Source organism: Protobothrops mucrosquamatus, unplaced genomic scaffold, assembly GCF_001527695.2.
Source record: "Protobothrops mucrosquamatus isolate PMUCROS unplaced genomic scaffold, P.Mucros_1.0 scaffold351, whole genome shotgun sequence".
Taxonomy (NCBI): Eukaryota; Metazoa; Chordata; class Lepidosauria; order Squamata; family Viperidae; genus Protobothrops; species Protobothrops mucrosquamatus.
In genome coordinates, this window is record NW_015386686.1 from 782374 (window position 1) to 807582 (window position 25209).

Genomic DNA, 25209 nt, shown 5'->3' on the forward strand with positions numbered 1-25209 from the left:
TTTCATAAGCTTAAGTCTGAAAACTATTATATGAAATTAGTTATTTTCTAGTTGTAAAAACTTGTACTTCAATAACATTGTTGGCTTTTAAGTAATAGCCACAACAGTATTAGTTTACATCTATTTTCACAATAAAATCCCTTCTACATTAATGAGAGTGATAAAGGTTTCAGTTTTAATCTTTTTAAAAATATGGCAATATGATTAAAGAATGTTAGTGTCTCTTAAGGAAATAAAACACAAATTCAAAACCCAGAAGGCCAGGAAAATTTAAAATCCCTATTATGTAATCATAATTACTGTTGGAAACCTAGGTAAGCCTTCAAAGAGTTATATATGATATGCTCTTGGCAATATTATATTTAGCCTTTTCTAAATCAGTGACACCTAAAAACGAACACAGTATTTAATATAATAGTGCAAGTATAATCAATCTATATGGAGATATCAAATATTTGAACCAGCCATCCTTTTATTAAAAAATACATATGAAAGGAATCAAACACTAGTGTGATAGGTCAGGATTTTTAAATCAATGTTATTTGAAAGTGCATAATTAGTCTATTGTACCCCCATCCCCAAAACAAGAAGTCACCCACACCCAAGAAAATAAATACATTCATCCCTTGGTTCCTGATTGGATAACACACACAAAGCCTCAGTAGATTTATGGGAGAAAATGCCAAGGTCACACTGAAAGCCACAGCACATAATTGAGGATGGGGGAGCATTATCCACAGGGTTATGTTTCCACCAGCAAAGCGACTTGTCTTCACGTATCTAATACAAGCTGCATTATATATCAGAGGCATATTAAGGAGATAGGGAGCTGGGAATCTTAGGTGCCACCACAGAGGAATGACTTGAGCAAGTCAATAGTTCCAGCTTGCTTTGGAGATGATTATTCAAAAATCCTTAGTGGATAAGAAGGAAGTTAACTTTTCTGGCTGAAGCATCAGAAATACAGAATAACAAAACTGAAATGCAAAAAATGTGTACTGACATTCATCCTGGACATACACACTGCAATCCCTTTATAGGCATCACATTTCAACCTTATTTGCAGTGCAACTTGAAAGTGATCACTGTACCTTTGGGAATGTCTTATGATTTGAAGTGATAACTCATAGTGCGTGGGCACATCCAATCCCTAAAAAGTACCTTGGATAAAGGTTTTCTTCAAAAGCACATATTATTTATAAATAACTGCCGCATTCAAGATGCCAAGAACATCCTTCATTGTTCTGCTACTGGCAAGAGTTTGTAGCTTAGAAGTCATATGTAAACATAAACCTGGTTGTTGCTTAAGCACTAGCACATAATTTTTTTCTCTAGTGCATATTGATTCTAGCCTCTGGTATTTTTTAAAATATTTAAAGATGTAGCGCTGTCTGCTTGCTTTGCCTACTGTTCTCCCCAGCAGACATGACTGCATATCCCAGTAGCTAATTTTCCTCTATGTCTGCCTCTTGCCCCACCTTATGTATTGCATATGTAAAGTTCGTATACCGATATACAGAATCTTTCATTTTCACAGATCAGTTGTGCCTGATTGCTTTCCAGAAGGACATGGGCAAGCTGGTGCAGAATCTGAAAAAAATATCCAAAAAAAGTTTGATCTGCTCATATGATGTTCACCAGGATATTTGGTATATGAAAATATTCAGGAACAAACTGAACTTTGGATGTGCTCAAAACTCAATGAGTACGTGCTGATGATTAGAGACAACTGAGATGACCAACTTAATTTTAGATATTCAGCAGACCAGGAGGCAGACGTTCTTGCAGCTCTGATAATTCATTTTTACAAGCTTAGTCTACATAAGCATGCAGTTCATCCATTGTCAAGTCAAAGTGCATTGTGTCTGGGTTTTTCTTCAAACCAGAATCAGTAGATTTGTTGATGTTTTGCAGCATAATCCGGATATTAAAAGTGACTTAATTCACAGCTACAAGATGAATAATTCCAAGTCAGTCAATGTTTTTTCTGGTAATTGTTCCATGGAAGTGCTCTCCCAAGCCTTTCCTAAAGTCACTTCTCTCGTAGCACACAAACACCAGCATCACAACGTTGGGTTCCTAGTGATGTCACCACTTCCCAGTTGTCGATGATAGGATCATAGCATTCAATACTGCTCAGGAGTGAGTTTCCATCATACCTGTATACAATAGAGATTTACACATGAAACCTTGCTAAGGTCCAGATTATAGTCAGAACTATCACAATACCTTTGTCAGAGGAAAGTAAAGCTCTTCTCAGAGCTTTTTAAAACTATTCAGAAATTAGCGTAAGGCAAAGCTTGTTATACAGACAGTCGAGGACTACCTGTATCTACTTTTACTCATACTATTACTATACAATAGACCAATTTCCATCTTACATTTTTATAGGAAATTTAGGACAAGGACAAGTGCACTTTATTAATATATAATCTGGGTATGGAACCAGAATGCACTGTCATTTTATATACAGTAAACTGTTGGTTTTGTCAACATGACATAGACATAGAACAGCCTTATTTTTTAATATCTTTGGTTTCAAACCTACATCATAATGAGGTAGATGTTAAAAGTCACCTAAAATGGTCCCCTCCAGGTGTTGCACTTCAGGTGAATCCCTGTGATCTAAGCCAGGGCTTTTCAACATTTTCACAGATTGTATCACTTTTAGGACGTGACAATATTCGAGTACCATCAGTGCTTAGCAAGGTGTCAAAAACGTGATGACTAAAAAAAAGGGGAGGGGATTTTGGGTTTTAGTGATTAGATTGATTTGTTGTTATAGAAATGGCTAGTTTATACTATTATGGAAAAGTAAAAAGTTGAGGTTTGGTGTTAATGCTTCATTCTACTGCAACAGAAGAAGTCGGAAGTCAATGCCTTTTCTTTTTCCCTTCTCCCCCTCAATTTCCCCCCCCTTTTCCTCCCCACTGTGTCCTACTATTCGCCTTTGTATTTTTGTATTTTATTCTATAATCTAATAAAATGTTATAAACCATAAAAAAAGTACCAGTTTTAATTTCTTCGGTGGCGGTTCCTTTGCTGAACCACTTTCCCTTTGCACTGACAAATATATGACAAATTTATCCATAGTTATTAATACACACCACTACTTTGGTGGTCAGCTGGCTGGTTGGCCCTTCTTCCTCTCTCCCTCTCCTCACTCTTTTTCCTCCCTGCCTGCTGGGCTCTCCTTCCACAGCCTCTTCTCCATCCCTTTTCTCTGTCGTCTTTTTTCCCCTCTGCTGCCAAAACCTGCTCCTTTTATATCCTCTCCTCTCTCCCTCCCTCCTCTTTGGTGCACCTCCAGCTGACTTTTCTCCTCAAGGCTGCGGTTCTCTGTCTTTTTCTGTCACATTCTCTTCCCCCCCCCGTTGTCTTTTTTTTTCTCTCCCTTTCCCGCCAAAACCTTTTATATCCTCCATTCTGTCCTCCTCCTCTTCTCTTCCGTGCACTTCCAGCTACGCACTGCTTCTGGAAGTGCCAATCAACTGGAGCCTGGCGCCAATCCTGGACGTTCAGCAAAGCCCTGGCAACACTGCAGCTCCAGCTGGTTCTCCCACAGGCCCATGCAGTGCTGCCGCCGCTTTAGCTCAACCCCTCACTACACTTTTAAACTTTTTTTACAGTGTTTTCCAACCCATTGTATGCATACCACCTGCCAGGTGCAACGGGCTGAAAAGCACTGATCTAAGTAACTTGGAGCAAGAAATACACAGGCAAACAAACAGCAATGTGATTGGCCTGTGATATACACCATATAAACAAAGGCATAGCTTCCATCAAAGCAGAAATGACTTTAAAGGGTTTGAATAAGATGACAGATCATGTATGCACACAGTATCTAATTATACCCAAAATAAATGGTATCTAGAGAGGTATAGAAGATGTAGGCTATAATTCTATAAAACAAAACAAATCTCGGGGGTACCTAGTACATTTAAGGATCATAAATGTTAGTTCCACAGGCATCATCTGCTTACCCAGCTATGGCATAAAGCCTTCCACGGAGCACTGTTGCCCCCACGTAACAGCGGGGTGTTGTCATGCTTGTTATTGTTGTCCAAGAGTCTGTACGAATGTTATACGCTTCCACAGAGGAGAGATGTGATGTTCCATCAAACCCTCCAACCACATATATGTGGTCATTCAGCAAGGCTACTCCAGCTCCTGCAAGGAGAAGTAATGAAATCTGATAGCAAAGTAGATGAATTCCTTCTGTTAGTCATACCCGGGCGGGATTATAGGAAACTGCATAGTCTGCTTTTGATAAGACATGCTAACTTCTATCCTTGTGCAAGAAAGTCAGCTAGGTGACTTGGGGGCAATTATTCTCTTAGCCCAACCCACCTCACAGAGTTCTTGTTGTTGTGGGGAAAATAGGAAGCAGGAGTATAAAGTTTGTTTGCTGCCCTCAGCTATATAATAAAAAGTAGAATAAAAACCTAGTAATAACAACTGCATGTGCCCTCATTCTTAACAACTTTCTTTAATATTCATAATTACTACTGAAAGTTTAAATTAATAGTAAATTAATTTGTGGTGATGTTGTTTCAGGATGTCCAAGGAAGTACACATATAAAATGCCTACTAAACATAATAGAGTGAGAAACAATGTGGTTTATGTTGTAAAGATAGAGATTTTGGAAAAAAGCTGATCACTGGTAAGCTTGGGGAATTCTAGCTTCATAGTTAAATGTCTTTTTTAAAAACTTTTTCAGGAAGGCTGCCTGAGGAAAACACTTTTGCTCAACAGATACTGTCTACTAAATGTGTCTCACTCTGTAAAATTTTTATTTATTTATTTATTTATTTATTTATTTATTTATTTATTTATTTATTTATTTATAATTTGATTTATATCCCGCCCTTCTCCACACCGGACTCAGGGCGGCTAACAGCCTTATAAAACAACATACAACAAATATCAATTAAAAACCAAATTAAAAGAAAATATTCGTCAAGGCCTGGTCGTTAAAATTACCCTTAAAATTACCCTTAAAAACCCCACTAAAATTCCCTAGGCCAATCCCGCTTGTTGGAAAAGCCATGTCTTTAGGGCGCGGCGGAAGGAGGGGAGATCTGGGATCACCCGGATCTCTGGGGGTAGTTCGTTCCAGAGGGTGGGGGCTCCCACCGAGAAGGCCCTCCCCCTGGGGGTCGCCAGCCGGCACTGTCTGGCTGACGGCACCCTGAGGANCCCGGAAGGCCACCGGCAACCAGTGCAGCTCGCGCAGCAGCGGTGTTACATGGGAGCGACGAGTCCCTCCCAACACCGCCCGCGCGGCCGCATTCTGGACCAGTTGAAGCCTCCGGGTGCTCCTCAAGGGGAGCCCCATGTAGAGAGCATTACAGTAGTCCAGGCGGGAGGTAACGAGGGCATGAGTGACTGTGCGCAGTATACATTTTACAGAAAGATGTAGACTTTTATTTTATCCCTTTCTCTTATTTAGATTTATTCTATCTAGAAAGCATTTAGATTTTATTCCATAATTCCATAACCCAATCAGAAATCTCACCTGAGCGTTTAGTAGCCATTGGAGTCACATTTGTCCAATGCCCTGTATGGGAATCATATCGTTCCACAGAATTTAAGATGTTTAGACCATCATACCCACCTAAATGCATACAGAACAGAAAGTAAAATAAGTTAAGTGTCTCTATTTGTTTTATATTCAGACTCAGAATAAAGAAAACCCATAAAAAGCAAAAAGATCCATAGTGGGGAAACAACAACAACACAGATTTGTAGCCATACTGATTCAGTGCGACAATAGTATATAGAGGTCCTAATTTACACACCTACCTTTTTATTATTTGGATGCTGAAAAAATAAATTCTACAAATGTCAGCCCTAAACCCAAAAGGGCCTTTAAAACTCCTTTATGATATCATGCTGTCCTTGAAAGCTGATATAGGTGACTGTACTGATTAAAGAAAAAAATACGAATACTTTTATTGCCACGTGGAAACCGCTTCTAGATTTTGTGCTTGAGGTGGAAAAAAAAATGAAAATTTGACTGTGGGCTTTACCAATTAGATAGATTTGATGTTATTGAAATGGCTAGTTTATAGTATTTTGTAAAAGTAAAAAGTTGAGGTTTGAAGTTGCTACTTTATTGCACCAAAGGAAGTCAGAAGTCAATGCCTTTTTTTCTCCGTTACCTCACTTTTCTACTCCCTCTTCCCTTTTCCATCTTTTCCGCTATTTACTTTGTATTTCGATTGTATCGTATATTATAAACTAATAAAGCTTTGTATATAAAAAAAGGCTGATATAGGAAGATTCCTCTCCTGGAAAGACAATGCCCCTTGTCACTGGAGACTACAAACCATGTGTCTCAAGACACAGAACTACAGAACGTGTGTCTCCCCAGTGCTTGTACTACAGAGCCATTTGCACTAGCCTCATCTTACCATTATTAAATAAATATCCAAGCACACAAGACAATTTTACACCATCCTGTTGTTTTCATCCTGTTACAACATACCATGTTTCTGGTTCTGTGCGGCAGCATTCAAAATGCATTGGATGATTATCTGCACTATAAACTAAATTTAATAAGCACCTAGTCTACAATATTAACTTTGTAATCTAATATAGCTTTCCACATATTAACCTTTATGCTCTCCTATACGCATCTAATGGTATTCCTTATTTTAGACTCTTGCTCTTTATATATACCTTTAGTTTTTAATTACATATCTTTTATATCTTATAGCTAACAACTGTACCCCCCCACCCTCATTCCTTATACTGGTCTATGGCCCTAATAAAGATTTGATTTACAAATGCCAGCCTTGGACAAATACTCTTATAGTGAATAGTGTTATACTTTGCTGCATAATTATTCTAATTGCCTGGATATAATGGCTGCTATAGTGTCAATTTATAATATTTAAGCATGCTTGTTGAGCAAAGGTTATTCTAGAAGGCTTGAATGATTTTCTTCATTCATAAGGTATCAGAATATATTACCTTTAGTGTTCTAGGAAAAATGATGGAGGTTCATTTTAATTTCATAAAACCCAATTCAACTAGACTTTAATTTGTTACAAATAAACTTCTTAGAACATTTCTTTTTCTAGATGAAATTATATTACAGTGCTGATAAATTTTTAAATATCTAATAGTTTAGAGCATTTTTTTATACGGTGTCTTGTTATTCAAGTGCTTTGAAGCTCATCAAATTTGGTACTCAATGCATTTTGATATGAAAATTTTGTCTCGGCAATTTTGTTCTGGAACCAATTAACAATGAATACCAAGGTACTACTGTATCTCCTAAACGCACAAATATTAAGGAATTGATGAAATCTGACAATTCCTAATCTCTATCTTGTAGTACTCCATTTACAGTTACAATTTTGAGATACTGGAATTTTGTACGAAGGGCACTCCAGGTAAAAATATTTTCATACTTGATAATTTACATACAAGAGAAAATCTGTGGATGATGGAGTATGTTTGATCAACACTTTTAATACTAGAACATCCAAATGGGAGGGGGGTTTTACATACCAAGGCAGTAGATAATATTATTGGCCACAACCAGTCCTGCACCTTCACGAGCTGTCTGCATATCTCCCAACATACTCCACTGATCAATATTTGGATCATATCTTTCCATACTGGTATGGCGTCTGCTTCCATCAAAACCTCCAGAAACATAGATCATATCTATAACAGAGCAAACTGGAGTCAGCTATTTCATGAGAGAGGTTTTTTTTTTAATCACAATTTTTCTAAACTTTTCTTATTAAATTATGTGTATTACTGTTTTACTTTATTTCCAAAGCACCCCACAGCGTATCAAATGAAATATAGAAATTTATAATAAGAATAGAATAGAGTAGAGCTGGAAGGAACCTTGGAGATCTTCTAGTCCAGCCCCCTGCTCAAGCAGGAGGACTTATACCATCTCAGACAAGTGACTGTCTAGCCTCTTCTTGAAAATCTCTAGTGATGGAGTGCCCAAGATTTCTGGAGGCAAGCTGTTCCACTGGTTGATTGTCCTCACTGTCAGGAAGTTTCTCCTAAATTCCAGGTTGCTTTTCTCTTTGGTCAGTTTCCAACCATTGTTTCTTGTCCTGCCCTCTGGTGCGCTTTGGTGAATAACATGACCCCCTCTTCTTTGTGGCAGCCCCCCAAATACTGGAAGACTGCTATCATCTTTCCCCTATTTCTTCTTTTCTTTAGACAAGTCGTGCAACCTTTCTTCATATGTTTTAGTCTCCAGGCCTTTGATCATCTTAGTTGCTCTTCTCTGAATTTTTTCCAGACTCTCAACATCTTTTTTGTGATATGGTGACCAACATTGGTTGCAGTATTCTAGGTGTGGTCTTACTAGGGTTTTATAAAGCGGTACTAATACTTTGCGTGTTCTTGATTCCATACAAGTACAAGTGATAAAAGCAAGGGTGAACTACCAAAGGGAGTAAATATTACATCAGGAATGTGCATTTTCTACTGGCTTAGAAATCAAGCTAAGAAATTTGGAAATTTCCTTGCCATGTTGAGGATCACATGCAAAAGTAGATGGGACTGGGATGCTTTTTGAAGTTTATAAAAGATGGAATAGAACATTTTGACCATTAAGCTCCCTTTTCCAAACTCTTAACATTTCTGGTTCCATGTCTCTGGAGGAAGAAATTACTAATGCTAGTGGGTTGCACTCTTCAAATCTCTGTATTAAACTAATTAACTCCCTGAAATTAACCTTCGTGAAATTAAACCCCTAAATCAGGAGGACCAAATCTTGTACACACAAGTGATTGGTTCTCTAGCTTCAAAAATTCTGCCCTAGTTTCTTTAGGATACACAAATTGAAAATTGCAGCAAAAGGCAAAAAGTGTATTTAGAACACTTAGATAAACAGACAGAGTTGTACGTATTTTGAAAATCATTTAAAAGAAAATGGTAAAAAAGGCTCATACATGATAAAAGATACTGAACATGAAGATTCTGAAGTCAAACTATCATTTATTTCAATCTCTCATTCAAAATGAAATTAGACTCGCTCTTTGCATGCATAACTGAATCATTAAAAAAATTATGCACAAGTCAAATATAGCAACATATGGCAAACAGAGAAATCTATACAAACATTTTCCACCCCCCATTCTTGCCATGTATTCATTCTCTTGTGGGAGGTTGGGTTATTACTTTGGTTAATTATTATTGTTAGTAATATTAATTACCAACACCCTACCAGAGAAGCTGTGTAAGAACTCTATTTAGATAAGCACAAGTGTACTGCAGCAACCCTAAACAGCAGAAAAAGCAAACAGATCATCTATACAACATCTTCCAACAAAATGAATATTCACGCAACTTCATCAAAAAGTGCCTGACCACTCAAGCCAATATAGCACAACCAACTCAAGTTGTAAAAAGGACAACAATGCCATAAAACCAAAAATCTCAGAAACAACCACAGACCATTGCAACCACATGGAATCAACATAAACACAAGCCAACTAAAGCCTCAGAAAAAAGAAAATAAACCAAAAGACCCAGTAGCTTCAGAAGAAAAAACAGGAGTCATCTACAACGTACAGTGTTAAGACTGCAAGAGCCACCATGTAGGACAAACAGGCAGAAGACTAGCAGAACAGATCAATGAACCCCAACTAGCAATCAGAAGACATGATGACAACTCTTTAATTTTACAACATATGAACAGACTTAACCATAGTTTCAACTGGGAAACTGTGACAATCCTAGATGCTAGAAAATTTCTGCAAGCCTGGCACTCAGACAAATTGGCCATGAACAGACACATAGACATAAACAACATCTAGTACTGTGCAAAAGAAACAATCAACAAGCCAAAAAAGGGAACAAAAAAACCAAAACACCTCCACACCAGTAATCAACAGTCAGATGAGCAAATTAACATCAGGATTAATGTTAGACCAACAATCAAGAAGTAAACAATACCCCAATCAAGGAACTTCCAAACAAGCTAACAGTGAATAGCCCAACCAAGAACCACCAAGACCACTCCCACCAACACTGACAGGGCAAGTCACCAGAATATAAATTGAGAGCCAACCCCAGCTCCTTACTAGCACTGATGATGTTACCTAGTTTGGATAATGAACTGTCTGCAAGAAAACCACCAAGCTCAGAGAGGACCAAAGATCCGTTCATCATTAAATATTTCCCACATGTGGATTTTTTCCAAGAGTAATCATTAGTTGGTTGTTTTTCAATACATACCTCCTAGAGTTGTGGCCCCTGCTAGACCCCGTCGAACATTCATTGGCGCTACAGAGTACCAAATGGTATCTTCATCAGAAGTATAATCTAAGCATTCCACAGAGCTCAAACGTGAACGGCCGTCATAGCCACCTATCACATATATCCGGTCATGCAAGGAAACTGTTGCAACATAGCGTCTTTTGCGGCTGATGCTCTATGTAAGTTAAAAGAGAGAAAATAGAATCCAATTTTTGTATCTAAAAAGAAATTGGCACTAGCAATTTTCTAAGGCTAGAATGCAGAATTGGGAAGAAAAAATGTAAACTGTATCCAACATAGAGAAGATTCTGCAATCATAATGGACTAATGTGACGGGGTTTATTTATGTTTGTGTCCAGTTCATCTGCAACAATAATACTCAAATTTCCCATGCTTGCCTCTTCAAAAGGGAACACAAATATGCTTTTCTCAGCATAAAATAAACCTGATTTTTATGACCGCAATGAATTCTGGAGAATTTTAATTCAGAGACAAGAAATGTCTTATAAAAACCAGGAAAATGTCTTCTTTGTAACTTTGAAAATATAATAAAGCGATATTTTGTTTGGAATGTTTTTAAATCCCGATTTAGCAATCTTACACACAATATGGTTTTCTCAGTAATCCTTAAAATAGTTTTGGAAGCAAATTTTAGAATTGTGAGAAGGTAGTTTGCTTAGCATTGTCATTCCATTAACAAATACTGAGATAAGAACTAACAACTGTCTGACCTTGACTCTGTTCCTGTCTGTACCCATCTGTATTACAATCCATTCACATGGCAGAATACTACTGTGTTACTTCCTTGAGGAGTATAGACAGGAAGAGAGTTATCTTCTACTGTTCACCAATAGGATGTTCCAGTTTTATACCCATCCCTACATGGAGATTTCTAGAAAAACATACCGGTACTCATAAAGTTCTCCCTCTGACAGATTTTTTTTTACCCATTCAAACATTACTGGTGGAAAGCAACTAGAGAAAGAACGCTGTGAAATTAGAAGCATTGAGCAAGGAAAAAATTCTTTACATAATGCTTCTTTGCATTAAACATCATCATGCCAAAGAAATTTTGCTTTTTTTTTTAAAGGAAAAATGCTCTAGGAATCTTAATGAATTATATGCAAACAGACACCTAGTTTCATGTATGTAAATAGCATGTTGTTGTTTTAAACATATATGATGAAGCAGATAATTACATACTGGTAGGAAGCTCCATTCTTGTGTTTTGGGGTCATATTTCTCCACCACATCAATGGGAGACTGTTGACTTCCAAAACCCCCAATTACTAAGAGAACTTCATTGGCACCTAAATGAAAGAGACCATCATAATGTTACACATCAGTAAGCTTTACAAATAAAAATGGAATAAAAATTTTAAATAACTTTAAAATAAACTGGAAGCCAGTGTGGTATACTACCAAAGGAACTATACTAGAAGTGGGAAGATTTAGGATTTAGCATTTCCCTTAGGCACAAAACCACCTGGATAAACTTGGCCTAGTCACTTACTCTTGTTCCTAACCAAGGTCAGGGAAAAGCAAGCTGAAAACCACCCTCACTGTTGCATTATGCGCTGAAAACTTTATAGGCAAGCTATGTTACAGCGGTACGAAATAAGTGAACACTGCAACCAAGCAGGATAAATGCAAAGACAATAATATTCTGAATAAAGAAGTACAAATTTACTATCATATTCAAATATTTTTTCCTGAAGGAAATAAGATGCTGGCATAGAAACTAGGAAACTGAGAGTTCTAGTCCCATCTTACGTATGAAAACCAGCTGGGTGACCTTAGACTAGTCCCCTAAAATCTGTTATTGTGGCTGTTATTGTGGAGAAAATAGGAGGAGGAAGGAGTATTATAAATGTTTGCTGCCTTGAGTTATCTATAAAAATAATAAAGGTGGGACAAATCATCTAAAATAAAAAATAGCATAAAGTTCTCAGGGTATTTTATACTAGAGCTGTGCAGCACTTCAGTTGAGTACAAAATCATATGATAACTCTCTGCAACTGCTTAAAGGAACAGCATCTTTTCCTACAATAGGATACATGATTGCCTTTTGCAGCTGCTATGCAGTTCTGGCAAAAGGAAAAGCTCAGCTGCTTTTTTTTTGTATATATATATTTTTATTACCAAAGTTAAAATACAAACTCCCCCCCCCCCAAAAAAAACAACAACACCCTCCTACACACAAAACAAAGCAAAACTAAACAAGACAAGGAAAAAGAATACATAAAAAACATGCACATAAATTGTCTCCCCTAATTGAATACTGATATATTTCAACAATAGTAGTTCCCCCCCCCTTGTGAAATTGGCCCACAATTTATAAACTTCTACAACTCTGTTTACCCAGCCAATTTGACCTGCTATCTGTTTACTGTAAAAAAGAACAGTAAACCCAAGAGCAAAGTTCAAAGGTCTCTGTAACTGCGAATGGCTGCTATACAGATTTCCCAACTGAGACAGGCAGTCCTCAGGCTATGATGGCAATTGTGACCAGAATTTCCGTTGCTAAGCAATATGGTTGTCAGATGACCGCACTGCTTAGCAACAGCAATCCTTGCAGTCCTGGTTGCAGTCATAACCCAAAGACTGTACAGGTTGTAAGACAGGTTCTCACATGACTGGAGTCCTAGGGAAGCAAACCAGAAGGCAGAGTTGCAGGCAGTTGGATGACCGTTGAGGATGGGCACTACTGAGTGCAGATGGGGACTATGGGCAGACCATTGCTATGAAATGTAATTGTGCCAGCAGAGGTCACTTTGGAGTGTGTGGACACTACGAAGTACGAGATTCTTGAGATCTCGCATTCCATAGCATGGAATACTCCTTGGGAGAAAACGCAATAACAGCAACCGTGTTCAGCACCTCTGAAATTCTGAATGGTCATTGAACAAGTGGTTATAACTCTAGGACTATCTTTACTACAAGAGCATATCTGAAGCATCCTTCTACATTCAGAACTGAACTGCTGCATGTCATTACATCTTTTCTAGTTGAATTCAGACCTGGGCCTGGGACATTGGTCATTTTTACTGATGACTCGCAATGGGATGTGGGGGAGAGGTACTGTGTCCCTTCTTGTCCTGCCAAATCCCTCAGCGGAATTTAATACCATTGACCACGATATATTTTTGAACCACCTGCAAGAGTCGGGGATCGGAGTCACTTTTATACATTGTGGCTTCTCCCTGAATGGATAATGGTGAAGCTGGAAAAGAGGCGTCCTCTCTTCCCCATCTTATTCAACATCTATATGTAGCCTCTGAAACAGGTCACCCATTGGTTTGGTGTTAGGTATCATCAATATGCTGATTACACCCAGCTTTACTTCATAAACTTTAGATGAACAGTGCCTGGAGACTGTAAGGCAGCACCCCCCAATCTTTGGGGCACCAAAAAACTCTCTTGTGGAGAGAGTATTTTCTGTGGACCGGAGGGAGTGTGGTTTCACATGCTGCCTGCATCCTGCAGATGAGGCTTTGCTTGTTTGCACATCCCAGTTGCTGACATGCCATGGACCAGTGCTGGCCCATGGACTGGGGGACCCCTGCTCTAAGGAACTGGATAGGGCGAAACAGACTGCAACTGAATTCTAGTGAGATCGTGTTGCTTTTAGTTCAGAAACTTTCTGGTGTCGTGGATCTTCTTGATGGGGATACCATTTCTACTGAAGGTAGTGGTGCTCAATCTGAGATTTCTCTTCAACTTAGAGCTCCAGCAAAACAGTGGTTGGAAGCTGCAATTGTGAGAGCCTTTAGCCAGATTAGTGGAATTACCAGTTGTACCCTTTCCTGAACCTAGAGACAGAACCTGAAGACAGAAACTCATACTGATGTCATCTCTCAGACTACGGCAATTCACTTTAGATCAGGGGTAGTCAACCTTGGCTTTTATGACTCGTGGACTTCAACTCCCAGAATTCCTGAGCCAGCTAAGCTGGCTCAGGAATTCTGGGAATTGAAGTCCACGAGTCATAAAAGAGCCAAGGTTGACTACCCCTGCTTTAGATGGTCCAACCTAAGAAAATGACTCATAGAGAATGCAGTGGCCTGCTTCTGACCAGTATTTAGCCAGCTTAGAATAACAGCACCAATTGTAACTAGTTGAACTAGTTAGTTGCAGCCTTTTATGCCCAATACATGGTCCTTGATTATCATTAATAAAACCCTTTATATTTTGGGACCTTGTTAACTATCTTCTTCATGTAGATTCTGCCTTATTCATATCCTGGTCTAGTTACTCACCCTGAAAAAATAAATCAGGGAGCTTGATCTTACAGATTGAGTTTCTCAGTAATAGCCCACTCCTTCTGGAATCTCTTTTCCCCCTGAGATTAGATGCACCTTACCCTGATTATATTTTGGGAGATGATGAAATAAGTTTTCTAAGAGACCACATAGACTTGTTTGATGGCAGCTTTATAGTTTTTAGTAGTTATTTACTATTTATTGGTTTTACCGATTGATTTTATCTTATACAGTATGCTGTAAGCTGTCTGGAATCGGAAGAGAAGGAAGCATATAAACATTAGCAAACAAAAAGTAATTAACACATACTCCTAAACATTTATTTAAGAACTATGTAGTTGAGTAATGAACTATGTTTATATTAATACTGAAATCTATCTTCTTAAAATTCTTCACCAAGAAAACTGTACTACTTCACTGAACAATTTTGTTCAGATTTTCCACTACTCCCCTTACTTTCTGCTTGAAAGATATACTGTATGGAATTGTTAAGCATATTGTATTTTAAATGTTAATCATTGATTTTTTCCCTTCTTTAATGTGGTAACAAAAATCAAGCAATCATTAAATACACAATTGAAAGGCAATTCAACTGCCATGAAACAAATTATCCTTCTCTTTCTTTTCAAAAATTATTATGCTAATTATTCTTGCTAACCTGAGCCACATAATTGTGAGACATTTTCTGACAATCTGACTTTATTCTGCAGCTGTGCATTTGCTTCCTAGCTATGTTCTATACTGGCTTTTGGTGAGCTCATTCTATTATAATTCAGTTAATTGCTTCAATTAGAAAGATAATTTTGAGGTTACATTATATTTCAGTAGTAACCAGTGTAATTTCTTCTGATTAGTTTACAAAAATAGGTATTTCGTTGCCGGGCTGCAGCCCGTGATGGGCGCGTGCAAGTGCGCACCCAGCTGCATTTATAAAAACTGTGTGTGCGCGAAACCATCCCCTCTCCACCCCCACTGCTGCCACCTCTGCCAGTCCACTGAGCCGGAAAGGTTGAGGACCGCTGATCTACAGCATCTAAAATATAACAATAGCAAGGCCAGTCATCGCTCCATCCATCTGAACTAGATAGACACAGCACAAAAGCCTCATTTGTACCATTTTTCTTCAAACATTTATGTTTTGGGCTTGAAGGTACATGGAGATCTCACCACTATGAAGGTTTGTAAATTACATAAATTATGCTTAAAACATTACTTCCCCTGTATTTTGATTACTAAACAATTATTTAGATAATGTTTTGCTTTTATTTTTATGGAGCAAACTGGAATTCTCCTGCTTGAAACTCAAATTATTTCAACAAGTGATCACTTCAAAACTTTTAGCTAACTGAACATTTTATCCTGCCTTTATTATTTTTTACAAAATAACGTAGCAAACATATCCAACACACTTTCTTCCTCCAATTTTCCCCACAACAACAACCCGGTGAGGTGAGTTGTGCTAAAAGTGGTCCAAAGTCATCCATCATGGCTAAGGTGGGATTTGACTCATGGTCTCCTGCTTTCCAGCATGGTGCCTTTACCACTAGACCAAACTGGCTCTCCAAAAAGAGTCTGATTCTTATTTTCAATAACTATTTAATTCATTTGAATCAGAAAAATACAATTCTAGACTTTGAGGGTAGCAGGTCAAACACAGAATATCTAATTTTGCTTAGCATTTTGTATTCATATAAGACACACAGCTCTGAATAAGATATAGCATGTCCTTTGGGAAGATATATATAAAATCTTTAACTTTTTAAGCCCAGTATCTTTTGCAGCAGTGTTAACATAATACTGTGAATCTACTAAGCCCTAAACCTGGCAATTGACAAAAGTCAATAAACATAAGAATGGAATGTGACATTTCTTTCTTCTTAAATGTTGATTTGAATCTTTTGCCACTTACCAAGACGTGCTCGGGTTCTGGGGCCTTGCATTTGGCTCCGGAGTTCAGGTCTCAAATGAAACTTTTTAGCTTCATCTACAAGGTCTCTGCACTGTAAACTGCATCGGATAAAAGGCTGGGGAAATATAACAAGACTATATAATTTTTACAATATATACAAGTTTGCAATGCCACAGAGGTACACTGCCTTATGAAAACAACAAAAAGAAAAACATTTGTATTTATATTAAAACAGTATTTTTGAAAGAATACTTAGACCTATACAGACATATACAAATTTGGGTTGTGGTAGCAGAAGGAACCCGTTTTAAAGCTAAACAATTAAGCTACTATAAAATTGCTGAGTTTTAGACTATTTCTTGCGTACTAATGAATCATCTGTCTCACAAGTACTAATCCTGATCAAATCATTTTGGTGAAAGACACCTCTGAAGGACAGATGCAGTACCCAAAACATAAGGAAAAGTCACTTTTACTCTCAGAGTATTTAAAAGAAGCCCTGATTTGTTTGTATTTGGTCTGCTTTCAGTTCTCCTGAAAAATGATATTGCAAAGTTGGGAAAAAAGCAATCAAAAATATCTGAGGAACTGCAAGAACTCTCCCAAAGAAATGGTATCTGAGGTTTCTTTAATATAGACCCAAGGGAAGTAATGCCTGACCAATATAAATTGCACATGGTATGGAAAACATGGAGAGAAGCTTCCCTCCCCCCCTCAGTGTTAGAACATAGTGGCATCCATTGAAACCTGAACCCATAAAAATGTGCTAAATTCAGGAATCCATGGGGTGTGTGGAATGCCTAACAACATGTGTATTTTGATGTGAATTTAATTCCTTTTGTATTTACATGCTATGCTGTAATATAAATACAAAATCCATAAAATGCTAGGGAATTCCTGGAAGCTTGGTATTCAGACAGATCAGCCATCAACAGACACAGAGATAAACATTTATACACCATTCAAAAAAGAAAGGAGGAAACAAAACACCAGCCAATAAGCAGGAGTGAACACCACTTTCTAGCAATGATGATGTTACTTAAATTGGGTAATGAAATGTCTGCAAACAACTAAGCATAAATTGCCCACCATAATTGTATTAACCACTTCTAAAAGATGAGTAATACAGAACCTGGACCAACCTCAGTATCTATGACATCGGTGATATAGCGTGGAGTTAGAAGTGGCATGCGCACGTATTGCAAAAGCTCTGGTAAAGAGGCTTCCCGTTCCTTTTTTGAGTGCTTCACCCAATTAATAACTGCTTCAAAGACAGGCTCTTCAGAAGCGACCTGCAAGAAAAGAAGCAAAACTCATCAGACTTTTGCAAAAGGTTGTACCTGTACTGTGGGAAAATTGCTTAGCAAATTATGATTGCTAGAAAAAACCCAATCATATATTATGGGCATTTGTCTACCACTGAAAATCTGTAGCTTTGTCTTACGACTGTCACAAATATAAAGTGTGAACATGTGATGTATAATTCCAAGATGTCACATGATTAAAGGCAGAGGACACAGTTCCTAATATGATCACTGAATTGAGGGCTTTTTCTACTTTTTTTTTAGTCCTCTCTGAAGGGAGGGCAGTTTTCATTGGCAGCCTTGGAAGAAATAATAAAAATAATTTCACTAATATTCTTCTTCATTTTTTTTATTTTGAAGCATTCAAATAGGACTTTTAGCCACTTTGGTCTGGTGGTTAAGGCATCAAGCTAGAAACCAGGAGGCTGTGAGTTCTAATCCCACCTTAGGCATGAAAGCTGATTAGGTGAGTTTGGGTTGGGGATAATAGGAAAAGGAAGGAATATTAAGTATGTTCACCACTTTGGAGTTATATATAAAAATAATAAAGGTGAGATAAAAATAAATAATAAAAAGACCCTCCCATGTTTCCCATTAAACAAATACATTAATATAAAAAGGAAAGGATGACTAGTGTGCAAACAATCTTATATCACACTGCATTGAAATGTATACATGATTATGTGATAGTAAAAAGAATACAAAAATCCTGTTTATACAGCTCGAAAAATACATGATTGGTTTGCATTCATCACATGTCAGAATTAAATATTATTTGCCTTAAACTGCAGTAACAGATGAATTCTTACCTGAATTTCATCGCACTTGATGAGTTTTTCCACTTCTTCTTGACTGAGGAGGATAAACTCTTCATGTTGTACTACATCTGGAAAATGCTTCTGACTAAAAACCTCTGCTGCCAGCATTAAATCAACACAATTATGCGTTTCAGCAAAATCACGAATACCCAAACAGTTAGAAGGATCCAACTGGCTTTCCAGAAATTCACAGCAAGCCTGCTTTACTCCTACAAGAAAATAAAATAATGGTTGGCACTTTGGTCAAATCATAATTCTGAAAAATTACCCGGGAATCAAATTTAAATTAAAAGTGAAAATGTGCAATATTTATTTCTATTGAACAGATTGAAATATTTTTGGAAGAACGCTCAACCCATTTATATTCATTAAACTGCCTCCATCCTTCTCCTTCAGTTTTTCTTTTCATTTCTTGTTTGTCAGTATTCAGCATTTCTCCTAACAGCTTTATCATCCGTTCGATCAGCTCTTCTTCCTTATTCTCAAATGTATTCTGAAATCTTGACAAGTGAGATATCTTTTCCATTTCCGATGTTATTACTACATCTTCTAATTTTTCATTTGTCTGTTTCTGTCTGTTAATTCCTTCCTTTAGGTCCTCCATCTTTGGATCAGTTTCTTCTAATTTTCCTTCTTTGTAGTCATTGTCTGGATTTGTTAGGTTAGAAAATTGTTCTTTTATCTCATTTGCGTTACTTTTAGTCTCATCATGAAATAAAACAATTGTCTCTTGGATTGATTTCAACATAAAAAGAATTTTTTTCTGAGATTCATTAACATTTTTTTGTTGGTAAATCAAGCTGGGGGCTTCAGAGACAAGTATTAAAGATGGTTTTTTACCCTTTGTGGCTAAGTATGAAACACTCATTTTGTTTTTGTATGTAGTCTTTATAGTCCAATAGGGTCCCCAACACAGATAAGCAGCCCAAGAGTTTTTTTCCCTTTTCCCAGATGCAGTCTGCAAAAGTGAAAGTTTCCAGGAACAAAGAGTCTTATGTAAGTCCAGGCTTCAAGCCAAGTTTCCTTTAAGCATAATACATTGTAGTGCCATGATTCGCCAATAGATGTCGTTGACACCGTCTTCCAACTTTCCAAATCCAAGCCTATTTTACAGAGTTTCAAATATCTTTTCTAAAAAAAAAGTCTCAAAGGTACTTTTAGTCCCTAAATTTCAAAGCTATATATCTGTATTAATTCCAAATTGATCTTGTAGTTTTCTCTATTTTCCCCCAAAGCAATTAATTCGCCGCTTTTCTTTTCTTGAGGGAACGGGGCAAAAACTTCCCTTCCCTCTCTCATCGGGGAGGATTCTTTGCTTTGGGCATTCTTTTTTCCAGGAGAGTAGTATTAAGGTCATAAAAAGAGGATAAAGTCTCACCCAGTTCTATTCACATTGCTCAAAAATTGCTGGTTAGTGCCTATCTTCGGTTGACAGCAGCTTCTGACTGGCCACATGAATGTAGCCAGTCTTTCCCCCACCGGTTTGGAGGGCTTCCTTGGATCCAGCAGGAGGGCCACCGCCCCTCCACGATCGACGAGGGTCCCCTCCTTTGTCGCCTTTCCGGGGTGACTTTTGACCCTTTTTAAGGTCCCCAGTGGGGTGAAATCAAACGTGGAAGACAGAGCCCCGTCTTCCTGTGCCCGTTACACCACAATGCCTAACTGGAAAGTTGACAAGTGTAATGTTATATTGAATTTCAACTAAAGTCAAAAAAATCCATATCTTTACAAGCTGATGTTGCTTTTTTACAGAAGACACATCTAAAGATGATGATTAATCTTTGCTTAGAGATTGGGTTGAAGAGGTGTATTATTTCAATCCGGGTAAAACAGGTGGCCATTATAAGTCATAAACACTTCTTTTTATAAGTTCAATAAGCTCTATTTGACATAAATACCACTTAATTCCAGCTTATAAAAATACTGATATAAATATGGTTATGATCAGTATTTATAGTCTGAATTTAGACTCCACTGCCATATTTTTTGACATTTTAAACACCTCTAGAATGAAAAATCACATATTGATTGTACTAGGACAGATCATCAATTATTTGAAAACTATTATATGACCATTCAAAATATTCAGCATTCAGAACTAAGCAAATGGAGAAGCTGGAACTTAGAATCAGTTGTAAGTACCACTCATTCAATGCTATCAAAACTTTGAGCAGTTGCTGAATAAATGGTTGGTAAGCAAGGACTATATATATGTTATTTTAATACATCTTTAACTAACTTTAGTATGTTTGCAAAATTCTGTTCATTTTTGTAGACTGAAGATGTCTAGAGAATGCATCTGATCCTTGATTCCTGCTCTATATAATTTGTTTCTGGCATTACCTTTCAGCTGAAGTAAACAGGCTGCAGGGAGTAACTCCTGAACATTTTCTACCGTCACATGGACCGTCTCTGTATATACAAAATCCAGCAGTATTTCCATAGTTGAGGCTGTTAGCCCTTGGATATCCACATAGGGTTTATCTTTCTCTGAAAGCTACAAAATTACAAATAAAGCTATATTTAATTACAAGGATTTATATTAATGATCTTTTCTGGGTTATGAATACTAATTTGGAAAACATAAATATGGATAAGATGAAATAAATAAGCACTTATTCAAACTTTTCATGTAATATAAAAATTATTATAAATGTATCCTTGAAAGACTATAACAAAGACACAAATAGTGCTTTTTCTAAGGAGCTTAAGGTATTTCATTTACCATACCAATTAAGAGGAATTTCTCTTTTATATATAAACTACAACAAAATCCTCCTCCTGAAAAAAAAGTTACTAGTCTACAAAATATATTTTATTTAAATAAAATATATTCATTGTTAATATCTGTACTATTTATGGTCTAGAGAAGTAGCATTCCTAGTTTTGTTTCAGGTCACCTACAGACACATTTGGCAAAAGTAATTCACTAAGTGATAATTTACAAGCATGAATTTACAACAAATAAAAAAAATTCAAGAAGTATAAGATTCCTGGAAAACTAATATATAGCATCAAACAAACATTTTGCTTTTGAGAAAATAATTTAACTTTTATTCATTTCAATCTTTTTTAATAGTACTTCAACACACCTTTTTTCTAGAGGTCTTATATGTTCAGAATTCATAACCATATAGCAGAAATGCTTTTTTAAAATTATTTGCTTATTTCAAATACATGTTAGAATTGTGGTTACCAAAGCATCACATAAGAGTGTAAGTTAAGGAACCTCTGATTTAAATAATGTATTGCCATAAGAGATCAAATACTCATATTATTTGATTATATATGTTATACTATACATACAAAAAATATATAAAGATGTCAAAGAGGGAAATTATGCAAAAACAAGATACAAATGAAATTTTCAAATACCGATTCTCTATCACCATGTAGGAGAAAAGCCACTAAAGAAGATACATCATAGTGCAAAACTTATGATGTTGGCCCAACTTGCATACCAGATTTAATGTTGAACTTCATATTAACCTTTATACAAGTTGAAATATCCCCATATATAATTAAATTGTAGGGAGAAGAAACATTGTTACCTATTCATTACATTGTTTTGTCAATTATTGCTCTAACAATTTAAATTTACTGGGCAACATTCAGCTTTAGAAAAACATGACTAAGATAACGTTTGAATTACATATTTTTGCAAATTTTTGAAAAAAATATATACCCAAAATATGTTTGATATGCATCTTACCTACCTCGCTTGTGAACATAGCACAAAAGTAGTCACTGCAAGCAGCTAATACAATACGATGAGCTGGAAAGTCTTTTTGTTCCACACGCAAGGTCACATCACAGAGTGTGTTACTCTTTCGCAAAGAGTTCATTGCATTAAGAATGGACTTGGCATGTGAATTAGTCATTATATCTTTAGGAGCCATAGTCTTAGCCCAGCCAACAAGTGCTGAGAAGGCAGGTTCAGAGTATGAACAACCTGTAAAGAATTTTTTTATTTTTTTTTAGGGTGGGAGGCTACAAGTCAGTTAACAAAGTGCTACACATGTGTACTGAGTTTGATCTGTTTTCCTCTAAAGAAAGTTTGGGTATTTTGTACAATTCAAATTGAATAGCCTATTTTTCATTTCGAAGATTACAACCTTCAACATAACACTTTTAAGTACTCAGCAAATATGCTTTCCTACAGCATAAGCTTAACTTGACACTTTGTAAATGAAAAGCAAGGCCATGTCCTCCTTACAAATGTAAACTTTTCCAGCTAATTCAATAAGAAGGAATTCATTCACAATTGAAGCTTCCAAATGAGCTGCTACTGGAAAATGCACCAGGGACATTCTCGATTGGATGCAAAAGACACCCAAATTAACGAAAGGATACTTCTGTCTTAGCCCAACCATCTATGTCAGCGAACAGATTTAGCCACCAGTGCAGATAATTTTGCCAATATTGATCTCACTAGCCACCGGAAGGCAATATCCTTATTCTTCTATTATAAAGCACTGCTTTATAATAGCATATTCATATATAACTGCGGAGCGGGAAGAACGACTTCCCCCAAACCCTAATTAACTCCATTTTTTTTTGTAGAAAAAGAACGCAACCTAAGGCAGAGGATTCACCTGCTCCGTTTCTTAGGGTTTTACCAATCTGCAGAGCCCTGCCGGATACCGGCGAGCTCTTCAAGCCATGCAGTCAAAAGAGGGTCCGTATTCTACTGAGCCGAGCAGGGAAAAGAACCGCCGGTGACAAATTTCTACCAAATCCACCACGGTAACATTTTCAGGAGGGGAGAAACTCCCACTTCCTCAGACCCACACGTCTCCTTCCTCTTTCACATTAGGCGCGTGCCGATTGCGTCACCGTTTGCGCCGAGGCAGAGACCAAAAAAAAAAAAAGGCCGATCTATTTGAACCCACGTGCAAAGAATTGCAGCGCGAGGAAGGGAGGGACAGATGGAATCTGTTTCTCTTTGGTTGCTAAGCAACCAAAAACTTGCATTGTCGTTCCCCCGCCTCGTCTGTTCAGTTCAGTGCCTTGCCGGAGGGAAAGTGGCTGCTCTTTTTTTCTTCCTCGGTTTTTAATGTTTTCCTTTGCTTTATCACACTGCTTAAATAGCCCCTGGGGATACAGCAAAGGCGCGCTAAACAAATGATTGAAATAAAAATGGGGGTGGGTGGGTGGGTATATTCGATTCAGTTATTGACTTCTGGTGACTGCCTGGACTAGTAAAAACTATTCTACAGGGCCGCGTACAACATTGTGACATACACTCATCACGTTATTTCCCTTTGGGGATAAACATTGGGAAGTACAGAAAAACAACCAGAAATAGCAAACCAAATACATCGAAAATGAATGATAACAGAAAAGGAAGTCTAAGGATGCAACCAAACGCCTCTAGTCAAATTTTGTGCAGGCTATAAGCACTTTGCACTGGCACCCTTCCTAAGGCCTCTTCTAGGAGAGCTGGTACATGATGCTTTCTTATTGTTTTAATGCTACACAAAGCAATTGGGATTTTGCTTTGCTTCCCTTTCACTGAGGATTAACTGTGAAGCATCAGGTGCTGCCTGGAAAAGCATTACTAACTGCTCAGGTGCAGGGAGGCTAAGAGTATAGGCAGGTGCAAGGAATGTGTGGAACTTAATCATTGTCTATCCTCTGTGTCTGCAACCTGTCCCTTAGGCTAAGATCGGACATCGCTTTAGTGCTCAAAGATACAGAGGAGCCTAGTGGAGGGATGATAAGTATTGTCTTCCTATCCCACATCCATCTGTGCTTGTGATCCATCAGTTGGGCTAACAGTAGCAACTAGGCTACATTTTTAGCAAGAAAATATTGTGTGTGGGAAAAGGGGTTAAAACACATCCACAGCCATCATGATCAGGAGTATAAAATTCCTTGGATTGTTTAAGAAAAATGCACACTCAGTTCTGTTTGCTTTAGTTGTCCTATCTAGGAGATGCACGGTTTTTTTCTGTATGAGTGCTGCCCTTGTGGGAAAGCATAAGTTTTATAGCAGAATATTCATGTACAGAAAATACAATATAAGGGATAGCCAGATTGTAGCATCTAGTTAAGTACTTTCTATCAGTAAAAGAGTAAAAGATTGAAGTTAGCTAGGTGCTAGGCTTTACCTATCTCTTTAATATATTTCTTGTAGACATTAGTCTTAATCCTATTTTTTCACTGTGCTCCTTCACTTTCATTGCTTGACCTTCCACATCATTACAGTAGTATCACGAACATAGTGCAGGTTATTTTTTCCTTCAATTTTAAAACTACATTTTGTTCCAATACGATTTCCTCAATATAAATTCATAAATCTATGAGAATGGAATTATGTAATCAGAATCATATATTAGTTACTGATAATATTTAGTTCTGAGGTCAGAAATGTCAAATATAGAATTGCATATAGTAGTAGCATTGCTAGCTCATTCTTCCATCAAATCTATTTATGCTATTTGCTCTGTATAAACAATACAGTTTTAAGCTGAGGATTTTGTTTGATAAGGTCTAATAAAACTGGTACACTGTTCTGAATGTCTTTCCCAGCAGATGGCAGAATTGTCTCCTGACTAATGTTTGGATGTTTTGTTTGGGAAAGGCACAGAATTCTTAGAAAAGCGACAACAATAAGTAAGATCTAACCTACCCTTTTTGTCTAACATGAAAATTCAAAGAACAAATT

The 25209-nt window shown here is 37.2% G+C and overlaps 1 protein-coding gene across 1 annotated transcript; it reads right to left on the minus strand.

Annotated features, from left to right (window-relative positions):
- Positions 1 to 474: 474 nt before the first annotated feature.
- KLHL12 (kelch like family member 12) lies at positions 475 to 23346 on the minus strand. The gene is made up of 12 exons (XM_015815581.1): positions 23135 to 23346; positions 22256 to 22491; positions 20883 to 21036; positions 18531 to 18748; positions 17560 to 17709; positions 16418 to 16532; positions 11450 to 11556; positions 10226 to 10421; positions 7523 to 7681; positions 5520 to 5618; positions 3984 to 4170; positions 475 to 2159 (listed from the first exon to the last, which is right to left on the minus strand). The coding sequence occupies exons 2-12, from the start codon at positions 22436 to 22438 to the stop codon at positions 2033 to 2035; spliced, it is 1695 nt and encodes a 564-aa protein (XP_015671067.1). The 5' UTR covers positions 22439 to 22491; positions 23135 to 23346; the 3' UTR covers positions 475 to 2032.
- Positions 23347 to 25209: the final 1863 nt, after the last annotated feature.